The following is a 26,981-nucleotide window of genomic DNA, read 5'->3' as shown; positions in this document are numbered from 1 at the left end:
ACATCAAAAAGATATGGAGAAAATGTGTGTAATATATTCATATTTGTTGATAACTTCTGGCACTTTTTATTCCTGTGGTGAGTCTATGCTTGCCTCCACGATTTCCTTTCTGTCTAAAGAACTTCCTTTAGCATTTCTGCTACTGTAGGTCTTCTGGCAAAAGAGCCTTTAAAGTTTTTGGTTTTCTGTTCATGTTAATGTTACCTTCATTTCTGAAGAATATTTTCACTGATTAAAGTATTGTAAATTGACAAAATTTTTTTCAAAACTTGAAAGACATTGTTTTTTAAGAGCACAATGTAGTCACATTTTAAAAATCAATAACAATCTCTACATATATTATTACATAAATTATAAGTAGATCAACAATTATATTACCAACATAAACTTATGAACATTTAAACACAGCAACTTTAATCCATGAATCAGCTTTCAAAAAAAGTATATATGTCATCTTACAAAATATTTAGTAAGTCAAACCGAGATAAATCAATAGATTAAATTACAAGAAAACTACTTTATAAGAAAAGTTGGTGACCAAAATACTAGATTAAAATATTGTATAAAGCCAGGAGCAATTGAGCACACCTGTAATCCCAGCAGCTTGGGAGGCTAAGGCAGGAGGATTGTGAGTTCAAAGTCAGCCTCAGAAAAAGGCAGGTGCTAAGCAATTCAGTTGAGACCCTGTCTCTAAATAAAATAGGGCTGGGGATGTGGCTCCCTGGTTGTGTGCCCCCAAGTTCATTCCCTAGTTCTATCCCCCCAAAATTGTATAAAAAATTTAACAATTGGACTTAGGAACCAGAAAGTGTATACATACATGAAATTAAAAAAAAAAAGACCCCCAAGTCCTGCTTCACAATCACTATTTTACTCCAAAAGAATAAAGTGGGTTGAGCTGATACAATTTTTTTTTTCTCCTAATGTAGACCATTGTTTCTAAGTTCTAAAGAAACAATATGGAGACTCACATAAGAGTTTTAAAATAACATTTTGCCACTCAAAATAAAATATGAGGGGCTGGGGCTCAGCAGTAGAGTGCTTCTTAGCATGTACAGGGCCCTGGGTTTGACCCTCAGCACCACATAAAAATAAATAAATAAATAAATCTATTGTGTCCGACTACAGCTAAAAAATAAATATTTTAAAAAATAATAAAACAAAACATGATCTCCATCAACTTATAAAGAAACTATCCAAATACTGACCAGATAAAGAAATCATATGACCATCATACTACTTAAGTGCAGAGTACAAGTATCCCCTATGAGGAAAAGGTATTGGGGGTATGGTCCCAGCTCTCCCTTAGGTTGCGATGGCTTCCCTGAGGTTGTGTCTTCTCATACAAAACTGAGGAGGGTGGGCTAGATGGCTTTTTTAAATATTTATTTTTTAGTTGTAGTTGAACACAATACCTTTATTTCACTTATTTATTTTTATGTGGTGCTGAGGATCAAACCCAGGGTCTCGCACATTCGAGGCGAGCACTCTACCACTGAGCCACACAACCCCAGCCCAGCTAGATGGCTTGTAAGAGAACTTCCATCTAAAAGGATTTAGGCTTGAGATCCCATATCTGAGCAGTCTTGGGGGGGGGGGGAGTAGGTAAAACAATAGGTAGAGGAAATATTCCTTATTTTTTGATACTATCACTTGGAACTATTCTGCACTATTGTTCAAGGAAATCTTTAACCAGTCCTGTTGAAGGATACACAAATAAGGCATCTGACAATTAAATTTTGGTGAAAATATTAAAAAGGGGCCATGTCAAGTTTGGGTAGAAATATAATGCATTGCTATGTTACTATCAGTAGTCAGGACTTCTCTGAATTTTGGGAACCAACAATCTGGTTGGGGAAATGCAGATAAAAATGCATATTAAAGCCATTTGATAGAAATCTAGCAATTATCACAGCTATTACCACATTTCCTGAACTGCTCCCAAGAAGGCAACATTAATGAAACTGGTACTAACAGAAAGGATGAAAGGGATTCAAGTGAAGGGTAGGAGCTTTTCCTTTACAGAACAATAATCAGAAGAGAACAATTGCTTCTCATTTTCTGTCATATCACTTCTGAAATTTAACATACAGGCTTCATTTTCAAAATGCATCACTTTATTTTCCCCACAAGATGGCCACACCTCATAAACCTTAAGCATGTGACAATCACATGATTCCTTTAGTAAGTACCAAGACTTCCACAAGCTTTTCTGGAGTTTACAGCCAGATGAGTCCTCACATTTAAATTATTAATGGTTTCTCCACAGCCATTCGTTCCTTTGATGTTTGGGTTCTTTAAGGCAAACTTACTGGATAATTTGTCTTCAACATAGTCCATTTCTGTTCCTAAAAGTATCAACTGTGCTTTCTTTTTGAAGAACACAGATTCCATCTTAAACAACTTCCTCAGAATCTCCTTTTGGTATGAAAGGTCAAAACATTACAGCCCCTGGTTTGAACACTGACTTTCACACGTATGTGTTCAGGCTTATCTTTAAGAAGCTGTTTTATCTTGTTTATTGCTGAAGGTGTCAGGGTGAATGCAGCTCAGGTGGGTTGCAGCTTTCTCTTGCTGAAAGCATGGACAGTGGCCTGAACTAATGAGACTGACAAATTCACCAATATACCACTATAGTCTTGGGCTCCAGCTTGACCACCTCAGCGTCTCTCCAAAAATACCTAATGCGTTGACCCCCACTGTGTGTGTTTTAAATATATATATTTTTGTAGTTGTAGACGATACAATGCATTTATTTTGCTTATGTATCTTTATATAATGCTGAGGATCGAACAGAGGGCCTCAAATGTGTTAGGCAAGCACTCTACCATTGAGCTACAACCCCAACCCTCTCCATTGTGTTTTGACTTATAAAATTTTATTTTTTTAAGTACTGGGGATTAACCCAAGGGACACTTTACCCCAGATCTTTATGGTTTTTTTAAACTTTTATAAAATATTTATTTTTTAGTTACAGGTGGACATAATGCCTTTATTTATTTATTTTTATGTGTTGCTGAGGATTGAACCCAGGGCCTCTCACATGCTAAGTGAGCGTTCTACTACTGAGCCACAACCCCAGCTCCCCAATTTTTTTTATTTTGTAATTTTTATTTTGAGGCTATCCTTGAGCTTGTGATATTCCTGCTTCTGCCTTCTGAGGATTACAAATGTGTACCACTGTGCACCACTGTGCCTGGTTTGGCTTATAAAATTTTCTTGACAATAAATGTATCTGTTGTAAGCCGTTGTTATACTCCTCTGTATGTTAGGTGTTTCTTCATTTTGCTTCGCCTGGAAATTTTAAGATTCTCTCTTTACATCTAGTTTCCAGAAGATTGATAATGATGTCCCAGTGCATGTACACACTGAGGGTATGTGTTTATCCTGCATGGGACTGCAAAGCTTCATGGATCTAAAGATTATTGCTTTTATTAATTATGGAAATGTATTGAACACTATTTCTTCAAATGTTTTCCATTCTCTTCATTCTTTTTGGAGATTTATTCTAATCCTCATTAATTTGCATGATAAACAAAAGTAGCTTTAAATTATAGATGAGAAAACTGCGGTCTGAATAGTTTATACAATTTGCACAATATTACACATTATTACTAAAGGTAAATCAGTCACATCCAACTTCAAAAGTGCATAGTTTTCTTGCCATGTCATAATATTTTCTCTTCTTTCCCCACTTAGAATACTTTTAGCCACAGCAAATGTCTTTAAAGTATCAATCCCAAGTTTATGGAAGCCTTTTATGATTAATCTTAATATGGGTCCCTGAATATAGCAGTTGCTCAATATTATAATTACAAAAGAACTACTTCTCATCAGTATAACAATATTTGCAAATCAACTAAGGAAAGATGAAATGATTCTATAAAACACTACTACAGAACTTTGTTTTTCAGGAAGGGTTAAGTTACTGTGAATTCTGTCCTAACTAAAATCTTCAGGGTTATATCAAATATCTGAGGAAAAAAGAAAATAAACAGAATTAGCTTAAAAGTTGCAAATATAAGGCGGGGAAGGACTATCACAGAAGTAAACACTGGCAAAGAACACTCAAAAATATTCACCTTCCTATTAAGTCTTAAAGACCTAATATGATATTTAACACACCCTAGGAAGACTTAGATCTTTTTCACCAATTATACTTTTGCTACACTACACTCCTGGCTTGCATAATAATGACAGTGACTACTGCTGTTAGTTGAGTCATATACTCAGTAGTATATGATCCCTTTGGATTTATTTCAAAACAGGAAAATTACTTCAAAGATCCGGCAAATGATGTCTTATAAAAAAATGTATACTACTTTTTATTTACACATTGTTTATATACTTTACTTCACAGATGATAGAGCTATTGTATTCCACTGACTATACCTAGAACAGAACATGGTTCTGGTTATTTGCCTTTAAATTGCAAAATAAAGACTGTTGTTTCCTTTGTTGACGAACATGTGAGAATATTAGGTCAAAAATTAAGAACATAAAGCAACCTAAGACAAAATCTAATTTAATACGTTTTGGGGGGTGTCTCACAGAGAATACAAATTTGTTGGACAGAGCATTAATACAACCTTATAGTCAGGAAATCTTTTACTTGCTCTTTTCAATGCCAAAACCAAAACAATGCACTGTGGGTGTTTATCCTGCACGGGAATTAAAAGCTTCATGAATCTAGAGGTTTCCTTCCCTTTATTCTCTTCTGTGATGGGTTTATTTCTATTTGCTTTCACATCGGTAAGTGTCAGTTTTTGGCAATTCCAGTTGTATGCATGAAAATCTGATGTGGTCTTCTATCCTGCTGGAGTCCTAGGCTTTGTCCTTCATCTACTAGCACCTGGATATGTTACAACTAATAGACTCTCAACCACCAGGGATCAAGCAAGCAGATGCTGGACAGCTCTAGTGCTTATTTATGAATCAAAATTATTAAAAAATCTCTGGTTTCCTATTATTTCAAGGTTTGGTAATGTTCCAAGAATGTTGCCATATTTTATCTAGTAGTTTTAGGTTTAAGGTAATAACAAATTTGTTAGCTCTGTACATCTAATCCATCAAAAGGGTAATAAATAACTCTAATCTGTAGTAATGCCACCAAAATTCTTTTGCAGTGCTGGGATGAAACCCAGAACTTCACACATGTTAGGTTATCATTTGACTACTGAGCTACATCCCCATCTGGTCACCAAAATTTTAACAGTTCTAATTACCCCTTTCAAGCTCACAAACTGTTCTAATTGCATACCCCTAGACTGTGGTTCTTACTCTCCCAATCATTCAACATTTTGTTTAAATCTTTGACTTCTTCGTGACACTGATGTTAACTACTTTTTTCTACTCTTTACCTTCTCCTTTTTTAGGCATCTATAACAGTGCTGTTTGATTTTTCCTATTTAAGTCACATTCACTAACATTTATTCTTCCTCTTTTCTTCCCTTCCAAATGCTAATGTTTCTTAGGTCTCTGTCCCATGCATCTCTTCATGTTATAATTTCTTCCTGGGCAATCTCACTCATTGCCAAATTCAAGTTTACACATGTATTGATAGATCTGTATTTCAACAGAGAGGTCACTGAAAACATAAACCACTACTTCCAGCTGTCTGTTAAATATCTCTATCTCAACAGCCTGAAAAGAGTTTAAATATATTCATATATTTCTGTTACACTCCATTTTTCCTCACTACAAAGTAAAAATTTTCTAAAATACATATATGTGTATTCATAAATATTTGCTTCCCTACCTTAGAAGAATTACACTTCCCAGTCCGCACTGATATAAGACTGAACTTGCTTTGACATTGAAATGCGAGAAATAATGCATATCAGTTCTAGGAAGAACTTGTGCTTTACTATGACCCTTTCCTCTCTCTCACAAGATAAGCAACAATTGTGAGACGCTATTTTGTGAGCTAAGGTACTAGAGAAGATAACATGCAGGAGACTTCAATAATATTTTTTGGGGAACAGATATTTGATGGTCACATAACGTGAAAAAAAGTTGTTGTTATTTTAAGCCCTAGGACTGGGAGATAATTTTTTAGAATTGTGAATCTTTGTTGATTCTGCCTAATATGCCAAAAACTTATCCTCCTTATTCAAAATCATTCCATAGTTCCTAATTGCATCCACAATAAGTTTCAGCTCCTATGAATGAAAAGCAAACTGCATGTGATAGAGTCCATTATTACTTTTAAGCCTCACTTTCAACCACTACCATCATAACTTCTTGGACACAGTCATACCCAATAATATGTTCTTCCCCTATTTCATGATTTTGTGCCTTTCTGAGGATGTACTAATGTTACTTTGTTAAACACATTTGTAAACTTTATATTGTCCTACTTATTTATACTTAAATTTAATATACAACAGTGTATGTACTACTTTTTCAGGGGCAACAATATTAGTCATGGGAAGGGATCAGTGTGTCATTGCATCTTTTACTTTTGTTTATTTTCATATGATGCTGAGGATCAAACGTGCTAGGCAAGTGCTCTGTCACTGAGCCCAGTTCCAGCCCCATGTCACCACATTTTATATACTGCTCTGTGAAAAAAATTTAACATACTGTTTATGGATGAATATGCCTGAATTCTTGATAGTAGTAACTTTATCTTATTGATGTTTGAATCCTAATGTACATTAGCAACAATAACCCTTAAAACACATTTGATTTAATGGTCTCATGGTAAGAGAAACTTTATGCCCTAGTCAAGATAGACCACATAAAAATTAGTCATTCCTTGTTAAACAGTTTGAAAATCTAATGTAATATAAAAACAAAACAGCATAAGAAACACAACTATCGCTGATGTTTAAATTCCACTGTATACCTGGGCACAGTAGAGCATCCTTGTAATCCCAGGAATCTGGGTGACTGAGAAAGGAGGATTGCAAGATCAAGGCCTTACTGAGTATCAGATGAGCGAAACCCTTAAACATGGCTGTATAACCAATGTGATCCTGCAATCTGTACAAGTGGGAAAAATAAGAATTCATATCCCATTTGAATCAAATGTATGATATATGATATGAAAGAGCTTTGTAATATTTTGAGCAATCAATTAAAAAACAAAAAACAAAAAGGGCTGGGCTAACTCCAGAGGTACTGTTGAATCTCCAGTATTAGAAAAGAAAGAAAAAACCCAAACAAAATATAAGATTTCATTGTACCTTTGGCACAGTACTACTAATAAAGAGCTTCTAGAATGTTGTAGATAATCATTAAGTAAACTCAACAAATACTATGCTGATACAATTTGACAGGAAGACTTATACTGATGAAAAAACTAAATGCTATGGCTAAAAGGCATAAGAGATCTACTAACCAAAGACAGAGATAGAAAAGTAAAAGATATGTCATTTCCTTGCTTAAGAACTTTATACCTATCACTGTGTTTAAGTTTCTTACTACTGGTCCCTACTTACCCTTCCAGCTTTACATTGAAAAACTGTCTTTATTCTAACTATAATGGTTCTTTTATTTATTTTCTTGAACACCCTATTCTTTGTTTTATATATATATTATTCTCAGTGCCTGGAATGAACATGCTACTCCCAATCTCTCCTGATAATATTAATAAGTTTAAAATTATTTCTTAATCCTCAGTAAATTCAGATATATGTTTTTTAAAGAAAATTAGGGGCATATCCATAAATTTTTTTGTGTGTATATGGTAGGGATTGAACCCAGGATCTTGTACATGCTAAGCACATGGTTCCTCCACCATTAAACTACATCCCTCAGTCCTAAATCTGTGTATAAAATATAAAAATATGTTATATTGTATAAACTAGTTGGGTTTAATTTACTTATTTTTGGTGCCTGGGATTGAACCTAAAGGCACTTAACCACTGAGCCAGATTCCCAGACCTTTTTATTTTGAGACAGGGTCTCAGTAAGTTGCTTAAGGCTTCATTAAGTTGCTGAGGCTAGTCATGATCTTGCAATCCTCCTGCCTCAGCCTTCCAAGTCACTGAGATTACAGTCGTGCACTAATGCATCTGGCCCAGTTTTGTATAACTCAAAATAAACATATATTAGAAATTTAAGGGGCTGGGGATGTGGCTCAGGCGGTAGTGTGCTTGCCTGGCATGCGTGCGGCCCGGGTTCGATCCTCAGCACCACATACAAACAAAGATGTTGTGTCCGCCGAAAACTAAAAAAATAAATGTTAAAATTCTCTCTCTCTCTAAGAAAAAAATTAACTGTAAAAAAAAAAAAAAAGAAATTTAAAGTTGAGGATAAAAAACAAATTATTTAATAGAGGTTCTTCTCATGCCTAATAATTATTTTGCATGTCTTCAGAGATCTGTGAATGCTCTTTGGAAGTTATTACTTTACCATAGAACTTTACATGTATATAAGAACTTATTAAATGCCTCTAATCCATACTCCCCTGTTAGGCAACATGTTCTAACTTCAATTGGGCTTTTTAAAGAGTAAGACTTATATTGTTTCAATGTACATTATTACTAATTCTCATGTACCAAGATCACTTTTCTTTCTTTGAGTACTTGGGATTGAACCCAGGAGCATTCTACCTTTGAACTAAGTCTCCAGCCCTTTTTTATTCCTATTTTTTGAGACAGAGTTTAGCTAAGTTGCTCAGGCTGGCCTCAAACTTGCAATCCTTCTGCCTCAGGCTCCGAAGTAGCTAGCATTATAAGGGTGCACCACCGTGTCTGGCCACATTAGTTTTCATAATAAAATTAAATTGTAAGTCATTCACAACAGGTGAACAGGTGAGAAACCCTGAAAATCTGTTAAAATAAATAGTACTAGCCTGTGGAAGAAGTACTCTCAGATGAAGATCTTTTCCGGGTAGGGCTACAATTTGTGCTCTCTGATGGTCGCTGGGAAGGTTTATCTGAGTTTGACTGGGAACCTAGAAAGATAGGAAGAGATAGAAATCATAGGAAACTTCAGGTCTAACAATAATGTCAAATCACTCACTCTGTATTATAACTGTGTATTTCAGTTGCTGTCACTGCCATTCACTGTAATAACATGACTTGTAAGCTGGCAATAAGAGGAAAATAAACAAAGGACAAACCACACTAGATGTTGCGGCAGAATTTCCCAGATTTCATAATTTCTCTGGTTACATTAGCAGAGGGAAAACTAGTTTTAGTAGAAGAATGAACAAAAAATATACTTTTTGTTTTATCATTTTGAATACAAATCCACTCCTGGTTTCTGATTAAAATTCATAACATAACTGACAAACAAATCCAACCTATGTATTTTATTTAATAAAATCAAGGATAGACAGTAAAGGGCTGGACCTTAAATTCATACATCCTATCTAATTCTCAGAAAAATTATTTACACTCTATGTACTTCTTCTATAGAAAATTTTGAAAGAACTGGAAATTAATTCATTCACGGAGTAGAATAATCTCCTTTAAAGTTTTATAGTGAAGGAATCTTGGTTTATACATGAAAGCCATGAAAACAAATTTAATTTCCATTCAAATAGTCTCATAATTTTAGGAAAACTACAAATCGATGTAGCATAATTTAACATATCTCTTTCTGAAAAGTATATCCTTGTTCAGGAAAGTTTATTTTCCTGAGTAAAAGTTGGTTCTGATAGCAGTTTGCTTGTTATCTAAAAAAATCAGCTGTTGAAAAAACACAATGCATGTCCATTTCATGTTTGTTTAAAAAAAAAAAAAAAAAAAACCTCTAGGAGTACTCTGAAATGTTCGTTGTCACCTTGAAAACAAATTACAAATAAAAAGCTGTAACATATCATTGGAGACACAAAAGATAAAGGAAATCAAAAACTTGAAGACGAGATTTTTAAGATCTGCCTCTAAGAGTTACATCTTTAATGAAGAAGTGACTAAATCACTGAAGGACAAGGCAGGGACAGAAGAAATGAATGGAGCTAAGTTTCAAATATTTTCCTTTCTCTAAGAGGAATAGTAGACCACCAAGCTTTGTTTTAATTAAGTAGTTTTGTAAATCACATCACTGTAAATACTCTTTCAGCAGGCTACTGGCAGCATTACTCAGGTGAGACATAAGACTTGCCATTGAAGAGTAAAAAGTTAGATTTTTAGGGAAACTAATGTGATAGTAGAACCTACTTCTAAAACACAGTGATGAATGATAAGATCTATTCAAGAAGCAAGATTGTTTATTGTTGAATTTTTAAAACAGATAAAAGGGATTTTAAAAACTAACAGTGTTAATAATCCCCCTAGAGTATGATTCAGATAGGATAAGATTTCCACTAAAGAGCTAAATGTCATTAAAAAAAGAAAAACCAAAAGAGCTAATAAGTATCATAATAAAACAGAAGTAAAAGCCCAGAAAACAAAGAAGACTTTAAAGTAGTAATACTGAAAACTTCATATATGGGACAGATATATATTCCCTACCCAGACACAGTCAAGACAGAAGACAATAGTGGCCAAGAAGCTTGAGACATCATTGAACTCTATTAGCATTCCTGATAAATGGCCAAACAATCATAGATTAAGTGCCAGGGGAAAAAAGGGGGTCAGAGAGCACTTTTTATAATGTCTTCGCTAACGTTACTAACTACCATATATTGAGTGTATTTTACATGCTCAGTACTGATAGAAATAAGCCCTCAAGGAGCTTACTTAGGGTTGTGCACGTCATCATGTATTTCAGGTGGCAACTGTGCCATCCATTCTTGAGCTCTGTCTTCAGTTGCTAGGCTATTTGGTAACTTTTCCCAAATTTCTTGGTCATCTTCAAGAAAGTCTTGATGAAGGCTTCAACTATACCTTTGATCATAAGGATATCCTGAGAATCACCCTGCCTGGCCTCACCCACCTCAGGGTAAAAGAGGGTACAGGCACTTTCTTCAAAGCTCCTTCTTTGGTGGCATCTGGAGCTGCAGAGGAGGCAGTGGGAGGTGGAATGGGGGTCAGATCCCCGGAGATCGTTATTGGCAGCATTGTACAGCAATTCCTGAGAAATTGAAACAATTGAGAAAGAGATGGCTTAGCTCATTTAGCTTTTGAGCCATTTTTCATTTCCTGAAAGTAATGGAGGCCAGCAGCCTATTCTTAGGATTTAATAAGAGACTGGAATAAAACTTCATTCAGGAAGGTTTTCATTTTAAAAGTCTGTTTGAATTCCCTGTTCATATAGAGCAGAGTTCCTCGTAAAATTATTCCACATTTAAAGAGAATAAAGTTGTATTCCTGAGATAGAGATTTCTAGGCTTGATAATCATCAGCTCTAGAATCTTATTTCATTCAATAATAGTGTTATAGGAATAGTAAGAAGATGAGAACACCTGAAAAAAACATTACACAATGATGTAAAGCAAGTGAGTTTAAGATTGAAAAATGATGCTGTAACTTATGTGCAAGAAGCAACAACCTGTTAAAGATGTACAAGTTTGTTAAAATTAGGCTAACAGCAGAAATCATATGAAATCTGCAAAAACTATCTCCATTACTGCCAGAAACATACTCTTAGGTAAGTCCCATTATGCAGTAGAGTGGCTAAGGAAGAACAAGATACTGTCCAGAGAGAACTAGTGAATCTATTTCAACAGAGACCAATATACCTGTTTTCAAAGCTGGAACAGTGGAATGCAGAATTGATGTGGAATGGTGTTAAGTATATGGACTATAGAGAAAGGCATCGTGGGGTTGATTCCTAGATCAGCAATAAATTAAATTACAGGAGCGAGGCAAGTAAATGTGCCTGAATTTTGGTTTATTAAAGCACTCTAAATCACATGATTGTTGTGAGACCTGAAATGAGATAATGTAATACAAAATCACTTTACAATATTCAAAGGATTTTACAATTTTTAGTGACTGTTACATATAAATTGGCTCCCTATGTTTATCATGAAACATCTATCTATATATTTATCTATTTGCTTTTGCTGCTAGGGATTGAACTACGCATGCTAAGAACTTGTTCCACCATGCAGCTACACACTAGCCGTAACATGGAATTTTTACAGTTTAAATATTTATTTATGTCACTGACAGAATAACATTAAATAGTAAAATAAAAATTTTAAAAGTACAGACATTTAAGCTAAATTAGGGAGCTAGAAATAATCTATTATTTATTTATCTTAAATGTAAAGCAAATCTAATCAAGAAATACTCTTAAAATAGCTACCTTTGGGGCTTGAGGTACTTGCAGAAAAAAAAAAAAAAACTTCTCTGAAGTGAATCTTCTAATTCACGAATCCTTTACCATAGTTTATGTAGAGTTGGGATTATGTTCTGGATTATGGCAATAAAACCATGTGCTCAAGGGATGAATATGAACCAGAAATTGTCTTTCTGTTCAGTTCTTTACCAGGACAAAGTAGTTTTCTGTTTCCCTTATACAGTTCTTTGGTTCTTCTAATTCATAGGTGACTTAGGAAATTTACTGTTTTTCTTGGTATATTTATCATATAAAGAATGTTTGTTCATGTCTCTAACAGTGGTCATTTTATATCTGCTTGGAAGAATGAGTAAAAACTGTTTACTCCTCAAAGTACAAGAGGCATGTGTATACTGAAGTTCAAGAAAATTTCATACTTTTTCAAACTACACAGAGAACACAAAAAATTTTGACATTAGAGTTCCCATCATTTTTCATTTCAATTTATTGTTAAGAATACATAAGTATTTCACAAGCAAACAGGGAATATAAGTGATAATTTCACAATTTACAAAATTTGGGGGATAAAAAAAACAACTGGGTGTATCATTACTCAGATGAAAGTTTTAGAAATATGTTTAAAAATTCTATACACATAAGTGAAGGAAGTGGAAATTACAGATAAATCACAAAAAAGGCCTATCTAAGTAAAATTGGCAGTATATATTGATCACCAATATATTCTTCATTGGAAATAAAGCCCTTCATGTAAACCAGAAAGCAGGCTACTACTAAAAAGGGAAAATAAAAGAGAATCATAAATTGAGATAATAGACATAGGATATAAAGAATTTAAAATGAACCTGGAACTTGGACATGAGAAAGAGCCTTGAAACTAGTTATGATAGAGTCAGAATTTTATTTGGCTATTATTTGATGAACTTTAAAGATGAAGACAGGTTTTGAGAAATCACCTGTGTCAATTTAGATGAGAAAAGACTACTTTTCTAGCAAAAACAATAAGATGAAATTATGGATAAGAATGTTGGAAAGGTAAAAAAGGAAAAAAGAACACAAATGATTTAAGGATAAGATTCCGGAAATCCTACATTCTACACAAAAATGAGCAGATGCCAAGAAGCTACTTTGAAGTCAATTTGTTTCAAGAGATTTTAATGAATTCTACATAGGAAGAAGTGAAATAAACCTGAGATAAAAGATGCCTGGGTGTGAGGAAAATTCAAATAGGCAAAGATATCAGAATAACTAGAGGCAATTCCACTGTAGTATCCATGTGAAGAGGGATAGAGACATCACAAAGAAAACATGACAATAAAAATTCAACCCATTTCATTGAAGCCAGAGCATCCTAGGCTAAAAAATGAGGAATTTCCTTAATGCCAAAATATAAATTAGTTAAGAAAACACAGTGTATGAAATTAATAGTTTGGTTTAATAGAACATATATTTCTTTAGTCTAAATTCAATATTAAAACATATTTCTTTAGTCTAAATTCAATATTAAAACTTCTATAACTGAGTTTTAGACACCTACTGGAGTTAAATACTATATACTCCCAAATAACTATAGGCAATTATTTAAATAATTAAAATGTCTGATATATACAATGCTATAAGTATCTTTGGGTAAACTACTAAAAAAAAAAAAGGTCAAGTGTGCTAGATTTGGAATGATAAAAGTAGTAGTCAGTTCAAAGATGATATAAATTTTCATGTATTTTAAAAGTTTTAGATATTTAAAGTGTTCATTTCCACCAAAATTGAAGAATGTTAAAAAATATTTTTTGGGAGGGGCTGGGGATATATCTCAGTTGGTAGAGTGCATGCCTTGCATGCACAAGGCCCTAGATTCAATCCCAAGCACCACACACACAAAAAAATTTACTTTTGTCATTCATAATTCATAATTATTTGGGAAGTGTGTTAACAACTAAACCAAAACTGGTTGTCATAAAAATGGTTACACAGTAACAGAATATGAACTTAAATAGCAAACTATTAATACATTTTTGATAAAGATTTTTAGTTCCCGGATTCAAGTTGTGAATCCTTTGCTTCATAGCTCACATCAGCCCGGGAAGCTTCTTGTCGATGAGCTGAATAAATGCCGAGATAAAAGCTAGATTTACAATAAAAACAGCTGTTTCCAATTGTGGGAAATGCTTTTATAGAAAGTAATATATTTTATTTGACTTGCCAATTAAATGTACAACAAGAGAGAATGATTCAGAGCCTATGCTGACAATTTCTAAGCTAAAAAGTCTGTTTTTCTCCCTCTAATTAGACTATTTCTCATAATGCCCAAATCAGATCATTTACTGAAATGGAATCCCTCTGGAAATTCCCAGAATTGTATTAACCACCACAACCAATTTTATGCTTTTATCTCCACATGTACATGTTATTTATGTGTGTATCTTAGATACAACTCTAGAGAAATTGTCTGAAATTAGAATATTCTGACTGATGCTTACAACCCTTCAGTTAAAAAGAAAACAAGAGCTGGGTGGTGTCTTAAATCTGTAAACCCAGCTACTAGGGAGGCTGAAGCAGGAAGATCCATAGTTCAAGTCCAGCTTGAGCAATTTAACTATACCCTGTCACAAAATTTTAAAAAGGCCAGGGTTATAGCTCAATGGGAGGGCACATAAGGGTTCAAGTCTCAGTGGCACAAAAGAAAAAAAGAACTCAGTATGCTGCTTCAACCAGTATGCTTTCAGAGTGGATACATTCCCCCCCTCCCCCAAACAAAAACATATAGGCTTCATTTACTTTAGGGACATAAAAAGCCAATATAGAGTGTTTCACATAGATAATGTATACTATTTACAAAGCAGTAAATCACCATCAGGGTCTGCATGTTTGATCACTTGTAAGCGATAAATACTAAATATAAAATATCACATGCTACTGCTTTGTCCATTTTGAAAATCAGGTTACAAGTTCTACCATGAGCTTTAAAAAAAAATGCTGAAAAACAGGAAGGAATCTCTGACATTCTGGATCAGATACTCTTTTTAACTAGAAGTATTTCATATCTATCCAACATAGATCAATTAAAAAATAGAATCCTTTCTAAGGATTGGGTGAGATCAGGAAACTTGATATAATTTAAGTATGTAATGTGAAATTACTATTTAATTTGTGAAAGGCTGATTTCAGACTGGTAGTCTTTAAATATTAATATAGAATAAAATGTAAATTAGAAAAATAAGCCAAACACCACATAACTTATAAAAACTCATTAATTTGTTATTCTGAATTTTTCTTTTTATTTGGTACTTGGGGTTGAACTCAGAGGCACTCGACCACTGAACCACATATTTAAAGAAAGTCTATCGAAAGAAGAGACTAGGCCAGGCATGGTAGCACAGCTTAGTAACACTCTATATCTCAAAATAAAATTAAAAAGATGGGACCGGGCACAGTGGCCTACTCCTGTAATCCCAGCAGCTTAGGAGGCTAAAACAGGAGGATCACAAGTTCAAAGACAGCCTCAGCAAAAGCAAGGCACTAAGCAACTCAGTGAGACCCTGTCTCTAAATAAAATATAAAATAGGGCTGAAGATGTGGCTCAGTGGTGGACTGCCCCTGAGTTCAGTCCCCAGTATCCCCCCAAAAAGAAAAAAAACTTAACATTGTCATAATACTATTAATGAAATTATAGAATTTGTCCAAATTTCACCAATTTTCCCAATCTCCTTTTCCTGTTTTAGGATCAAATCTAGAATATCTCCCTCCATTCTCCTTTAGTCTCCTCTGATCTTTAAAAGTTTTTCAATCTTTCCTAGTTTTCTCAGGTCCTTGATACTAAAATGTCCCTTCCCCCCGCCCCTGATTAGACTGGGATTATGGAGTTTCAGAAAAAATACACAAGGATGAAGTTCTCTTGTCACATTATATCAGAGAATACATAATATCATCACATCTTATCATAGGTGAAGTTTATATTATATGAGGTTAAGGGGCTGCTGGCAGGCCTCTTCATGTTAAAGTTACTATTTTTAACTTTCTATTCCTTGGAAATGAGTCACTATTATCCAGCCTATATTCAAGTAGAGGGTAATTACTCTCCACCTCCTAAAAGTGGATGACCTATATATTATTTGGAATTCTTCTGTAAAGAATTTTTGCCCCTTTTCTTCCATGTATTTATATAGCCAATAATTTATTTTTATCAGCATGAATTAATGGATATTTTTAAAGGTAATAACCTAATAGTTGTAACCACAAGAAGATCAGGCTGGACACAAACTTTACGGATCAGCCAAAAGCCTTTATTTAGGAATGGTGTCATGGATCTGATGGACCCACTCTCCTGGTGGAAAATGAGCCACTGAATAAAAAGAGGAGACTGGGCTTATATAGGTTAAGTGTCTCAGCTTGGGCACTCAGGAATTTGGGGTCTGTTTTATTGGGCAAAATGGGAGGGAGTCTGAGGTTGGTGGTTAGTCTCTGGGATTTATCTTACTGGACCAGATGGACGGCCTGGGTCAGTGGTTGGTATCCTAAAGGATTTGTTCAGGGAAGTATTAATGCTTTGGCCTCTTCCCAGAGACTGCCTTTCTAGGTTTGATGGATGCCTCCTCCCCAGGGTTTGTTTTATCACCAGGAAAGAATGTACTAGGAAAGGATTAATGCTCCCAATGTACAGTTGGCTTTCTCACTCCCCTTTTCTCAGGCCTATTTTGGGGTTTGTCATTTTCCATATCTAATAATATTTATTGTTTTATTCATTATTTATTATGTTGCTTAAATTGTCCCAGTTTGGGTTAATGGGAACTGTTTCAGGATAATAATGTTCTAAAGGTAATCAACAACTTTGTACAAAATATGAATGTTTTTTGGGCATTTTTAACATAATACCAAATTAATGTAAAATGAATATATCTTATGTATGTGGTATATGAGAAGAAAAAACAATGGAAAATTCAGGAGATCAATTTAAAAGAACATATAGTTATGCTTTTTTAAAAAATGTTTTTTAGTTTTAATTGGACACAACACCTTCATTTTATTTGTTTGTTTGTTTATTGTTTATTTAGTTTTATGTGGTGCTGAGGATTGAACCCAGTGCCTTGCACATGCTAGGCGAATGCTCTACTGCTGATCCACAACCCCAGCCCCTAGTTATTCTTTTTAAAGTGATTTTTTAAATAGAAGATTTAAGCATGAGTAAAATTCATTGAAATTGCTAGAAAATAGAAAGACAACAGCAAAAGTGAAAGGTGTAAATAAGATATCTTAATTATCAACATATCCCCTCTTTCCATTCACAAAACACATCCCAACTGCCTAACTGATCTAACACCTTGTCAATCTTGACTATAAACTCCCTTAGGAAACCCAAGTGAGTTGGGTGTGGTGGTGCTTGCCAAGGATTCCAGAGACTGGGAGGCTGAGTCAGGAAGATCACAAGTTCAAGGCCAGAGTTGGCAACTCATCAAGACCCTGCCTCAAAATAAAAAATAAAGGGTAAAGCCAGTCACACTGGCACATGCCTGTGATCCCAGAGGTTCCGCAGGCTGAGGTAGGAGGATTGGAAGTTCAAAGCCAGCCTCAGCAACTTACTGAGGCCCTAAGTAACTCAGCCGTTAAGTGTCTTGAGCTCCATCCCTGGTACCCGCCACCTGCCGCCCGTCCACCCCCACAAAAAAATCATAGTCTGTGTACCCTAAATATTATCTTTTCTTTTTTGTGGCTTCCACAATAAGTCACTAAAATTTCAGGTTTGATTTCTTGTGCTGTAGATCCATATGTCACAAAATAGCATGAAAGCCAAATCTGCTTTCTGTATTCAATCTTGTTCCCCACCCCCTTTTTTTTTGGTATCAGAGATTTAACCCAGGTGTGCTTAACCATTGAGCCACATACGCAGCCCTTTTTATTTTTTGAGATAGGATCTCACTAAATTGCTCAGGGCCTTGCTAAATTGCTAAGGCTGGCTTTGAACTTGCAATCTTCCTGCCTCAGCCTCCCAAATCGATAGGATTACAGGTGTGGGCCCCAATGCCAGGTTACCAATCTTTTCTTTTTGCATACCGCCTCATTTCACTTAATCTCATTACTATTCAACTAATTGCCCAAAAGGAGTACCTGCGAGTCATTCTAATATCTTTCACATTTTCTTCTTATTTGTTCCTTCTGAATGTCTTTTCTATCCGTGACTTCAGGCCATCACACTATTTTGCTGAAACGGTTTCTAAACTGATCTCTTTTCTCTAATCCACCTTTCTTTCACATTGTCATCAATGTAGTCTCATCAAATCATTCTTCTGCTTAAAATCTTTAATTTCCTTTTGTTTACACGGTAAACTTAAAACTTCTTGGTGTCTTATAAACAAAAAGCTTTATGATCTTTCCTTGTCCATTTTTCCAGCCTCATCTCTTAGGTTCCACATCAGGCTATTAATACTTAAAGAAGCACAGTTATCTCCAAGCCCCTGACAAAACTCATTTCTCGGTCAGAAATAGTTTTTACTCCTGGTTCTTTGTATGCTAAATTCAAAACCCTTTCTCAACTCTTTTTTTAAAAAGTGAGTCCCTTGTTTCTCTGTTCCTAAAAATACCTTGAAACATCCCACTATTTGTTGAGGGTAGAATTTAAAGTTATTGAGGGCTATTTTCCTTATACCTAGCACACAACACGCACAAAATAATGATTTACTGAAAGGTTAGTTACTCTTTTTTTAAAAAAATGTTTTTATGTATATCTTTAGTTCTTGATGGACCTTTATTTTATTCATTTATTTATATGTGGTGCTGAGAATCAAACCCAGTGCCTCACACCTGTAAGTAACCCCAGCCCAGGATAGTTACTCTTAAGGGAATACTTAAGAACAAAAGTCATATACTTAATGTATACCTTAGGTAAATTAAGTTCTGTCCTTAAAAGGGTCAAATTTGAAGATATCTGAGGTTGAAATTTTGCTAAATTTTATTTAAGTAAAAAATTTTCCTCAGTGTGTGTGTGTGCACGCACACAGCACTGGGGACGGAACATAGAGGCACTCAACCACTGAAGCATGCTCAATCACTGAAGTGTGTCCCCAGCCCTTTAATTTTGAGACAGCAAGACACTAAGTTGCAGAGGCTTAGGATCCTACTTCCTCAGCCTCCCAGTAGCTCAACTGGTTTTTGCTAAAAGGATAATTAAATGTGTTGTCGTGTTAAGTTAAAAAAGGCACATTAAGTTCTTATTAGAAATGAGGAATTAGTTTGTGTGTTGACAGAGCTGAAGGGGAAAGGGGTGTAAAGGGAGCAGACTCAGGGGTTGAAGGGCTTTGAAGACTCTGGAAATTGAGAAGGTCCCTCTACTCATGTAGCTGGAGGAGTCCTCCCAGTCTCCTTGCTCCTGTGGGGTGAGAAGCCAAATAAGTTTTTTGGGGGGATGGGATAAAAGGATGGAGAGAAAACTGGTGATAGGAACAGGGACAGCCTGGTGGAAACTGACCAAGAACCCAGCTTCCTGCTTGGTACTCAGACATCTAGTCTCCGTAATACACATGACCTTCTGGTCCCCATTCCCCACAGGAACCCAAAGTTACAGCATCCCTTCCAAATCCTAGCTATCCCCCTTCCCTGTTGATTTCTCCTTGCCAGGGAACAGAGGCCAAGAGTCTCCAGGAAGAAGAGGATGGTAAGCAGGGATTCCTTCAGAATGAGCAGGTCTGGCTCCATCTGAATATCAGCCTTGTTTCTCCACACACCATCTCTCCAACCTCCAAGAATCTTCTTCAAGCCCTGGGGTCTCATTCTTCTTCCCTGCAGACCTGATCTCTCTCTGGATCTGGTGGCTGAGGATCAATCTGTTTCCTACAGGAACAGAGGGCCTCCTTCCACAGTCTCCAAAACTCTTCAAGCCTGGCTTCCACTCCACCCCCACATCCAGAAGAGAAAGAACAGCTCTATAAAATCATCCACAATGAGGGGGTAGAGAGAGAAGAGGGGAGAGAAGGGGAGGGAAGGGGGGATAGTAGAGGATAGGAAAGGCAGCAGAATACAACAGACACTAGTATGGCAATATGTAAATCAATGGATGTGTAACCGATGTGATTCTGCAATCTGTACACGGGGTAAAAATGGGAGTTCATAACCCACTTGAATCAAAGTGTGAAATATATCAAGAACTATGTAATGTTTTGAACAACCAACAATAAAAATTTAAAAAAAAATCATCCACAATGACCAGTGACAAGGGATAAAAAGGTCATCTTTGCTGCACCCAGGGGAACATGAGCTCCTAGAATTGAGGCTAGGAGTTCAGAACAGTGGTGATGGTGGGGTTAAATGGAGTAGTGAAGATTCCTGTACACACAATTGCTAAGACTTGAACCCCCAACCAACTCCTTTCTAACTCTTGGGGCTCAAGGTTGGGCAACTTACTACATGTCCTCAACACTGTTTGACAGGGGTATCAGAGACTGGAAAGTACAGAGAAATCACAATATTCATTGCTCTCATCTTCCCTGGGAACTGGACACAGTGGAAGTACTCTGGGGATAGGCAAGTTAGGATAGTCATTTAATACCCTCCTCAAGTATGGGGGAGCCTGAGGCAAGTTAAGAAGATCCTAATCAGTGACCTCAGAAATATCTAGGAGTCTCTTTTCTGAGCTGGGTCAAGCAGGGTATGAGGGCTCAGGTCTGCCCCTCCCAAGAAAAAACACAACACCCAAGGTTATAATCTAAGAGACAGCTCCACCTTACTTCTCAGAAAAAAGAGGGAGGGTGGGCACAAAAATAGAGATTAAAACTCTTCTTCTAGTCAGGCACAATGGCCTGCCTGCCTGTAATCCCAGCAGCTAGGGAGGCTGAAATAGGAGGATCAAGAATTCAAAGCCAGCCTCAACAATAGTGAGGCACTTAACAACTCAGTGAGACTCTGTCTCTAAATAAAATGCAAAATAGGGCCAGGGGTGTGGCTCAGTGGTTCAGTCCCCCAGAGTTCAATACCCAGTACCAAAAAATAAAACAAAACAAAACAACAACCTCTTCTTCTACCCCAACTACCAGCTCCCTCTAGCCTCTTGGACTGAGGTGCCTACCTTTAGTTTTGCCGATCCTCCCTCTCCATCTCTGCTCTGAGTCTATTTGATTTTTTGGTTATATAAATAATTGCAACACTTGAAGAAAAAATCAAGTCACATCTACATTCTCTTAGCAGTAATTGTGAAGAAGATGGAGAGATTTCAAAAAATAGCAATTAGTAGAATTTAGAGTTCTGATAAGAATATAGCTAGTCTTTGTCTCTGGTTTCTGGCACAGCTTCAAAAGCTTTAGAATTCTGAGTGACAGGAATGTCTTTTGTTATGCCTTTGAGATGATTTACAGTAAGCCCTAGGATAACTGAATGGGAGCTGGTAGTCAGCCACATGATTATAAGTTTGAAACTTTGGACCAACCTAACTTCTAGGGGGGCTAGAAACAGCTCAGTCACATAGTGGATTATTTAATCAAAAATGCCTCTCATGAAAATCCAATAAAATTTCCAGAAACTGAGGTTGAGTGGAACGTCTATCTGGTGAACACAATAATATGCTAAGAGGGTAACATTCCCAGATTCTATAAGGAGAAGGTGTGTGGAAGGTCTTTGTCTCCTACCTCCATCAAATACTGTCTTATGCAGCAGCTCTTCAACTGGTAGCTCCTAATCTGTATCCTTTTTAATAAAACTGTAATCTAAACAGCACTTTCTGTAAATTCCAAAAATTGTTACAGCAAATTATCAAAATTGAAGGGGCTGTAGGAAATCCCAAATCTTTTGAAGACTGGGCAAAATCTGTATGGTTCAGAGACACTGAAATGTGTGACTGGCACCTGAAACAAAGGCAGTCTTTGTGATGGACTTTGTTCTTAACTTGTGGAGTCTTTTCACTAATTTCAGGCAGTTAACATCAAGAATAAAAGAATTCAAAGATATCCAGCTGATGACAGAGAATTGGTAATAGAACTTCAGTGAGGTCTTAGTATTCTTTTTTCATGTTATTTTTTTAAAAAAGAAAAGACAAGTTCTTATTCTTTACATAGATATGTCTGCATGTTTTGACTTCCCTGCTATTTCTCTCATTTCCACAGGAATCTGGAACCAGGTTCTCATCCATCATTACATCTTGACTTCTGTAAATGCCCTCTTGGATATTTCAGTGTCCATGTAGATATTAACATTCAAATCACCTAATCCATCACCTCATATCACCTTCACCTTCTCCATCCTTTGTAAGGTCCTTCTCAAAGCTCTCAAATTAGGGACTTCAAATTCAATAATTTCTTGCTTAAATAGCTTTGAAAAGGACCAGAAGTAATACATAACAGGAAACTGTGATAACTATGGCAAATGGAAAAAAAGGAGGCACCAGCTAAAGGGGGTCTGCCACATCCAAGAAACATGAATTGATAGTTGCTAGATGTTCTAATTTTTTTGACAAGCAAAGTTCTAAATTTTTATGTGAAATGACCAGATTCTGAAATTTTAGCTATTTATCTTTTAAATCTGTAGATCACCGTAAAGACTTATACATAAGCCAGAGGCTATTATTAACCATTTATTTTATTTATAGAAGTTTCTTATAACTATCCAAGGCTCTTTTTTTCCTCACTCTTTATCTTTTCCCTAGAGAAATAACATCACCCTGACTATACATATATGATTCATATGTATTTATGTGCAGTAAAATAGCTAATGTATCATTGATACACGATAAGCTGCATTATTTTTCAAAATACACAAATGTTATATATACATTTATTTTTCAAAATATACAAATGTTTTCCAATACCAAGTTAGCAGCTGAAAAAGAACACATTAAACTAACTAAATGCATAAAGCCATGGAGAAATGAAGTTCTGTTCAAAATGCCTAATCATCCCACATGCTACAAAATTTCCTGCAAGGATTTATAATGTGACTTACCCCAATCTGTGCAAAAGAAACAAACAAGGTCAATAAACCAAAACAAGCTATCTCCAGTATCCCTACATTTACCAGCCAATGACATCCTTTTGTGTCTATAATTGAGCAGCTCTAATCCCTCTTGATGTTGCCTTCTATCTTTTCCTCAAAAGTTTATGCCTATATTTACATCTTTCTCTATTAAGTGATTATCATGTAATTTTTTTTTTATTTGATACCAGGGATTGAACCCAGATGTGCTCAACCACTGAGTCACATTCCCAGCCCTCCTTATAAAATATTTTATTCAGAGGCAGGGTCTTGCTAAGTTGCTTAGGCTCCTTATGCTGGTTTTAAAGTCATGATTCTCCTTCCTCAGCCTCCACAGTGCTAGGATTACAGGTGTGCACCACTGTAGCAACTAAAGTGTCTTTTTAACTATTGCTGTTTCTATAATTATTATTTTGCTTGATATACTGCACAGGTTTTAAAAGTCTGTTCCCAACTATATTTTACCCAGAAGGCCTTTCGTTTTTAGTGAATGATATTGCTAAAAAAAGTTTTCAAAAACTCAGCAATGGGACTAGGGTTGTGGCTCAATGTGAGTACTTGTCTGGCACGCGTGAGGCCCTGGGTTCAATCCTCAGCTCCGCATAAAAAGACAAATAAAATAAAGGTATTGTGTCCATCTACTATATATATATATATATATATAATTTATACACACACACACACGTATGTATATATAACAAAAAGCTCATAGTGAAATGCTTCAACCTCCTATCCAAACTTTCATAATGAGCCCCATAATTACATATCCAATTGTCTACTCAGTATCTCTACTTTAATCATTTTTCAGGTACCTCAAACTATATATATTAGAGAGTTGAGGGCATAGCTCAATATTAGAGTGCTTGCCTAGCTTGTGCAAGGCCCTGGATTAAATCCTCAGCACACAAAACAAAAAACTGTATAACTATATTTATTAGAAAGTAAACATCAGGGGCTGGGGATATAGCTCAATTGGGAGAATGCTTGCCTTGCATGCACAAGGCCCCGGACTCAATCCCCACCACCACCAAATAAAAAAAAAGAAAGAAAGTAAACATCAGCTGTTCCCTAAATCTACTCATCCTTTAGCCTTCTCTGTCTCAGTGCATGGCATCAACAATCTCCCAAATGTTCATACAAAAAGTGGTCTACCACTCTAGTCTAACCACCATCATCTTATTTAGATTATTACAATCCTTTTATCCCCTCCAATTTAGTGTTTATACTGATGTCAGTATGATCATTCAATAATCTAAACTCAATTCTTCTGTATCTTTTGCCCTTAGTACAAAATTTTATTATATAGTCCGGCTGTTTTCTGCTACATCTTCTACCATTTACTCTTTTATATTCCTTTTCCTACCACAGTGAAGCTTTTTTCCAGTTTATCTAATATCCCCTATCACAGTGAAGCTTTTTCAGGAGCACTAGACCTTTGAGCCACATCCCCATCCCCATTTTATCAGAGACAGGGTCTCACTGAGTTACTCAGGCCTTGCCATTGCCGAGGCTGGTTTTGAACTCACGTTCCTCCTGTCTCAGTCAAGTCCCACAATTTTAACCCTCAGGCCATAACTAATAACTCTACCTAATTAGATTCTTTTTGCCCTGTCCTTTATTCTCCATCTCTTCATTTTGTTATACTAACTTCAAAACATCCTATTACATTAACTTCATAGCACGTTCTCAATTATGTCATTATTTGCTTTATTTCCTATTCATCTTCCATCACTAAGTTAAAAATAAATGAGGTCAGATATCAGGTTTTTTAAAAAAATTTTAGTTATAGTCAATACCTTTATTTTATTTATTTATTTTTATGTGGTGCTGAGGATCAAATTCAGGGCCTCATATGTGCTAGATAAGCACTCTACCATTGAACTAAAACTCCAGTTCCAAGATATCAGGTCTTTACTCTCTACATGTATCAGATAGAGAGTTAAACAGTGCTGTTGTTTTTGGAATAAATGAATGAACAAATGAATGAATAAATGAATGAGTGGAATTCTGTTTACACAGATAAGTGCTATTAATGCTTCAAGTGCAGTTAAGGTTCACTAAGGGAAACCTCCTCTGATTTAGCCCTTCCCCCCATTTTATAATTTCATAGAACTCTGTTCTTTTTTTATATCCTTTAACACAATTTTAATGAAACAATGTGATTCTTTTCTGGTTGTTATCCATTACCTCCACTAAAATTCCCACAAAACAACAAACCTTTGTGCTTTAATTCCTACTATGTAACAAGGGCTCAAAAAGAGAATACCTGGTAAATAACAGATGCTGTCACTGATTACATATTTGTTTTAAAAATTGTCAAATGAACCTCAATTTCTCCACTAAGCAGCTAATAAATAAAGAAAAACAGTTTAAAAGCTCCTCTGTTTCCCCCAATTCACAAGATTTTTTTTTAACTGACACAATATCTTTATTTATTTATTTTTATGTAGTGTTGAGCATCAAAACCAGTGCCTCACATGTGCAAGGCAAATGTTCTATCACGGGTTAAAACACCAGCCCCACAAGATTATTATCTTTTAGAGAAATAATTGCAACACTTGTGTGCTTGCTACATACAAATCAATGTACAAGCACTAAAATATCATTTACTTCTTAAAATATCTCTACTAATTCCATTATACAGGAGAGGGTATTGAGGCTAAGAAAGTCTTAAGAGAATCTAATGAAATCTATGGATTTTTCTCTAGAAAAATATACATGAACATACAACTTTTTTCCAGGTTTGTGCAGTTTCTTTTTTCTTTTCTTTTTTAAGGGATGCTCTTTTTTTGTAATCATACACAGTAATATTTATTTATTTGTTTGTTTATTTATTTATATGTGGTGCTGAGGATGGAACTCGGGGCCTTGCACATGCGAGGCAAGTGCTCTACCACTGAGGCATAACTCCAGCCCCGGTTTCTACAGTTTCTAGAGTTAATTTACAAGCCTTCAGAGTTGAGATCTGTGATAAATAATTTCTAACTTAGCTACGTGTTTTTGAATGAATAATGTTCTTTCTTGTTTTCTTTTTTTAATTCAAGACATTTCTAGAGGATATGATTATATTATCTAGATCTATACCATTTATTTTACATCTAATGGAACTGCTTTTATGAAGAGGTATTCTGCAAATAAAATCCCTGTAAATACTGAGTTAAATTTTACAAGGCTGAAAATATTCAGGTCTTACATTTTTTTTAAGACATGTTATACAAGGTTAATAACATATTCTTCCTTTTTTAAAAAAAAATTTTTTTTTTAGAGAGAGAGAGAATTTTTAATATTTATTTTTTAGTTTTCGGCAGACACAACATCTTTGTTTGTATGTGGTGCTGAGGATCGAACCCGGGCCGCACGCATGCCAGGCGACCGTGCTACTGCTTGAGCCACATCCCCAGCCCAATAACATATTCTTCCTATAACATAAAAGCATTTATAATTGCTTTAAAAATCCTACACTCTATTAAACAGGTATCTCTCAGTTATTTCTTATTTTTTTTAATATATTTATTTTTTAGGTGTAGATGGACACAACCCAATGCCTTTATTTTTATGTGGTGCTGAGGATCCTGCCCGAGCTAGGTGAGCACTCTACCGCTTACCCACAATCCCAGCCCCTCTCAACTATTTCTTAACAAATGGTTTTGTGTACAGCCGTTTTGCAGGAGGAAAGTAAATAATTTTTTTCCCCCCTGGTTTCCAAAAGTTGTGTAAAAAAAATTTTTTTGACAAAGATACCTCAGTTCAAGATTCAAAATTAATGCAAAGACATTTCTTATTTCTTTCATCTAAGAAATATGAGAACTTTGAAAAGATTTCAAAATACATTTATAAAAAGGTAATTTAAAAAAAGATTAAAAGTTCAACTACATGGTATCAGGCAACCAATGGGG

At 35.5% G+C, this 26,981-nt stretch overlaps 1 protein-coding gene and 1 pseudogene across 3 annotated transcripts in view; both read right to left on the bottom strand.

The window, feature by feature from the left end:
* The window catches only part of Ash1l (ASH1 like histone lysine methyltransferase), a 175,692-nt gene that overhangs the window by 91,684 nt on the left and 57,027 nt on the right, over positions 1–26,981 (bottom strand). For all 3 annotated transcript variants that reach the window (XM_077791088.1, XM_026404956.2, XM_077791090.1), the window contains one exon: positions 8,804–8,905. In XM_077791088.1, coding sequence (XP_077647214.1) covers positions 8,804–8,905 — 102 coding nt within the window. The remainder of the gene's footprint in view (positions 1–8,803; positions 8,906–26,981) is intronic.
* Positions 2,182–4,685, bottom strand: LOC113194098 (iron-sulfur cluster assembly 1 homolog, mitochondrial pseudogene; annotated as a pseudogene).

This window comes from Urocitellus parryii, chromosome 11 (genome assembly GCF_045843805.1).
Source record: "Urocitellus parryii isolate mUroPar1 chromosome 11, mUroPar1.hap1, whole genome shotgun sequence".
Lineage (NCBI taxonomy): Eukaryota > Metazoa > Chordata > Mammalia > Rodentia > Sciuridae > Urocitellus > Urocitellus parryii.
The sequence above is the reverse complement of the archived record's forward strand: the minus strand, read 5'-3'. Positions and strand labels throughout refer to the sequence as shown.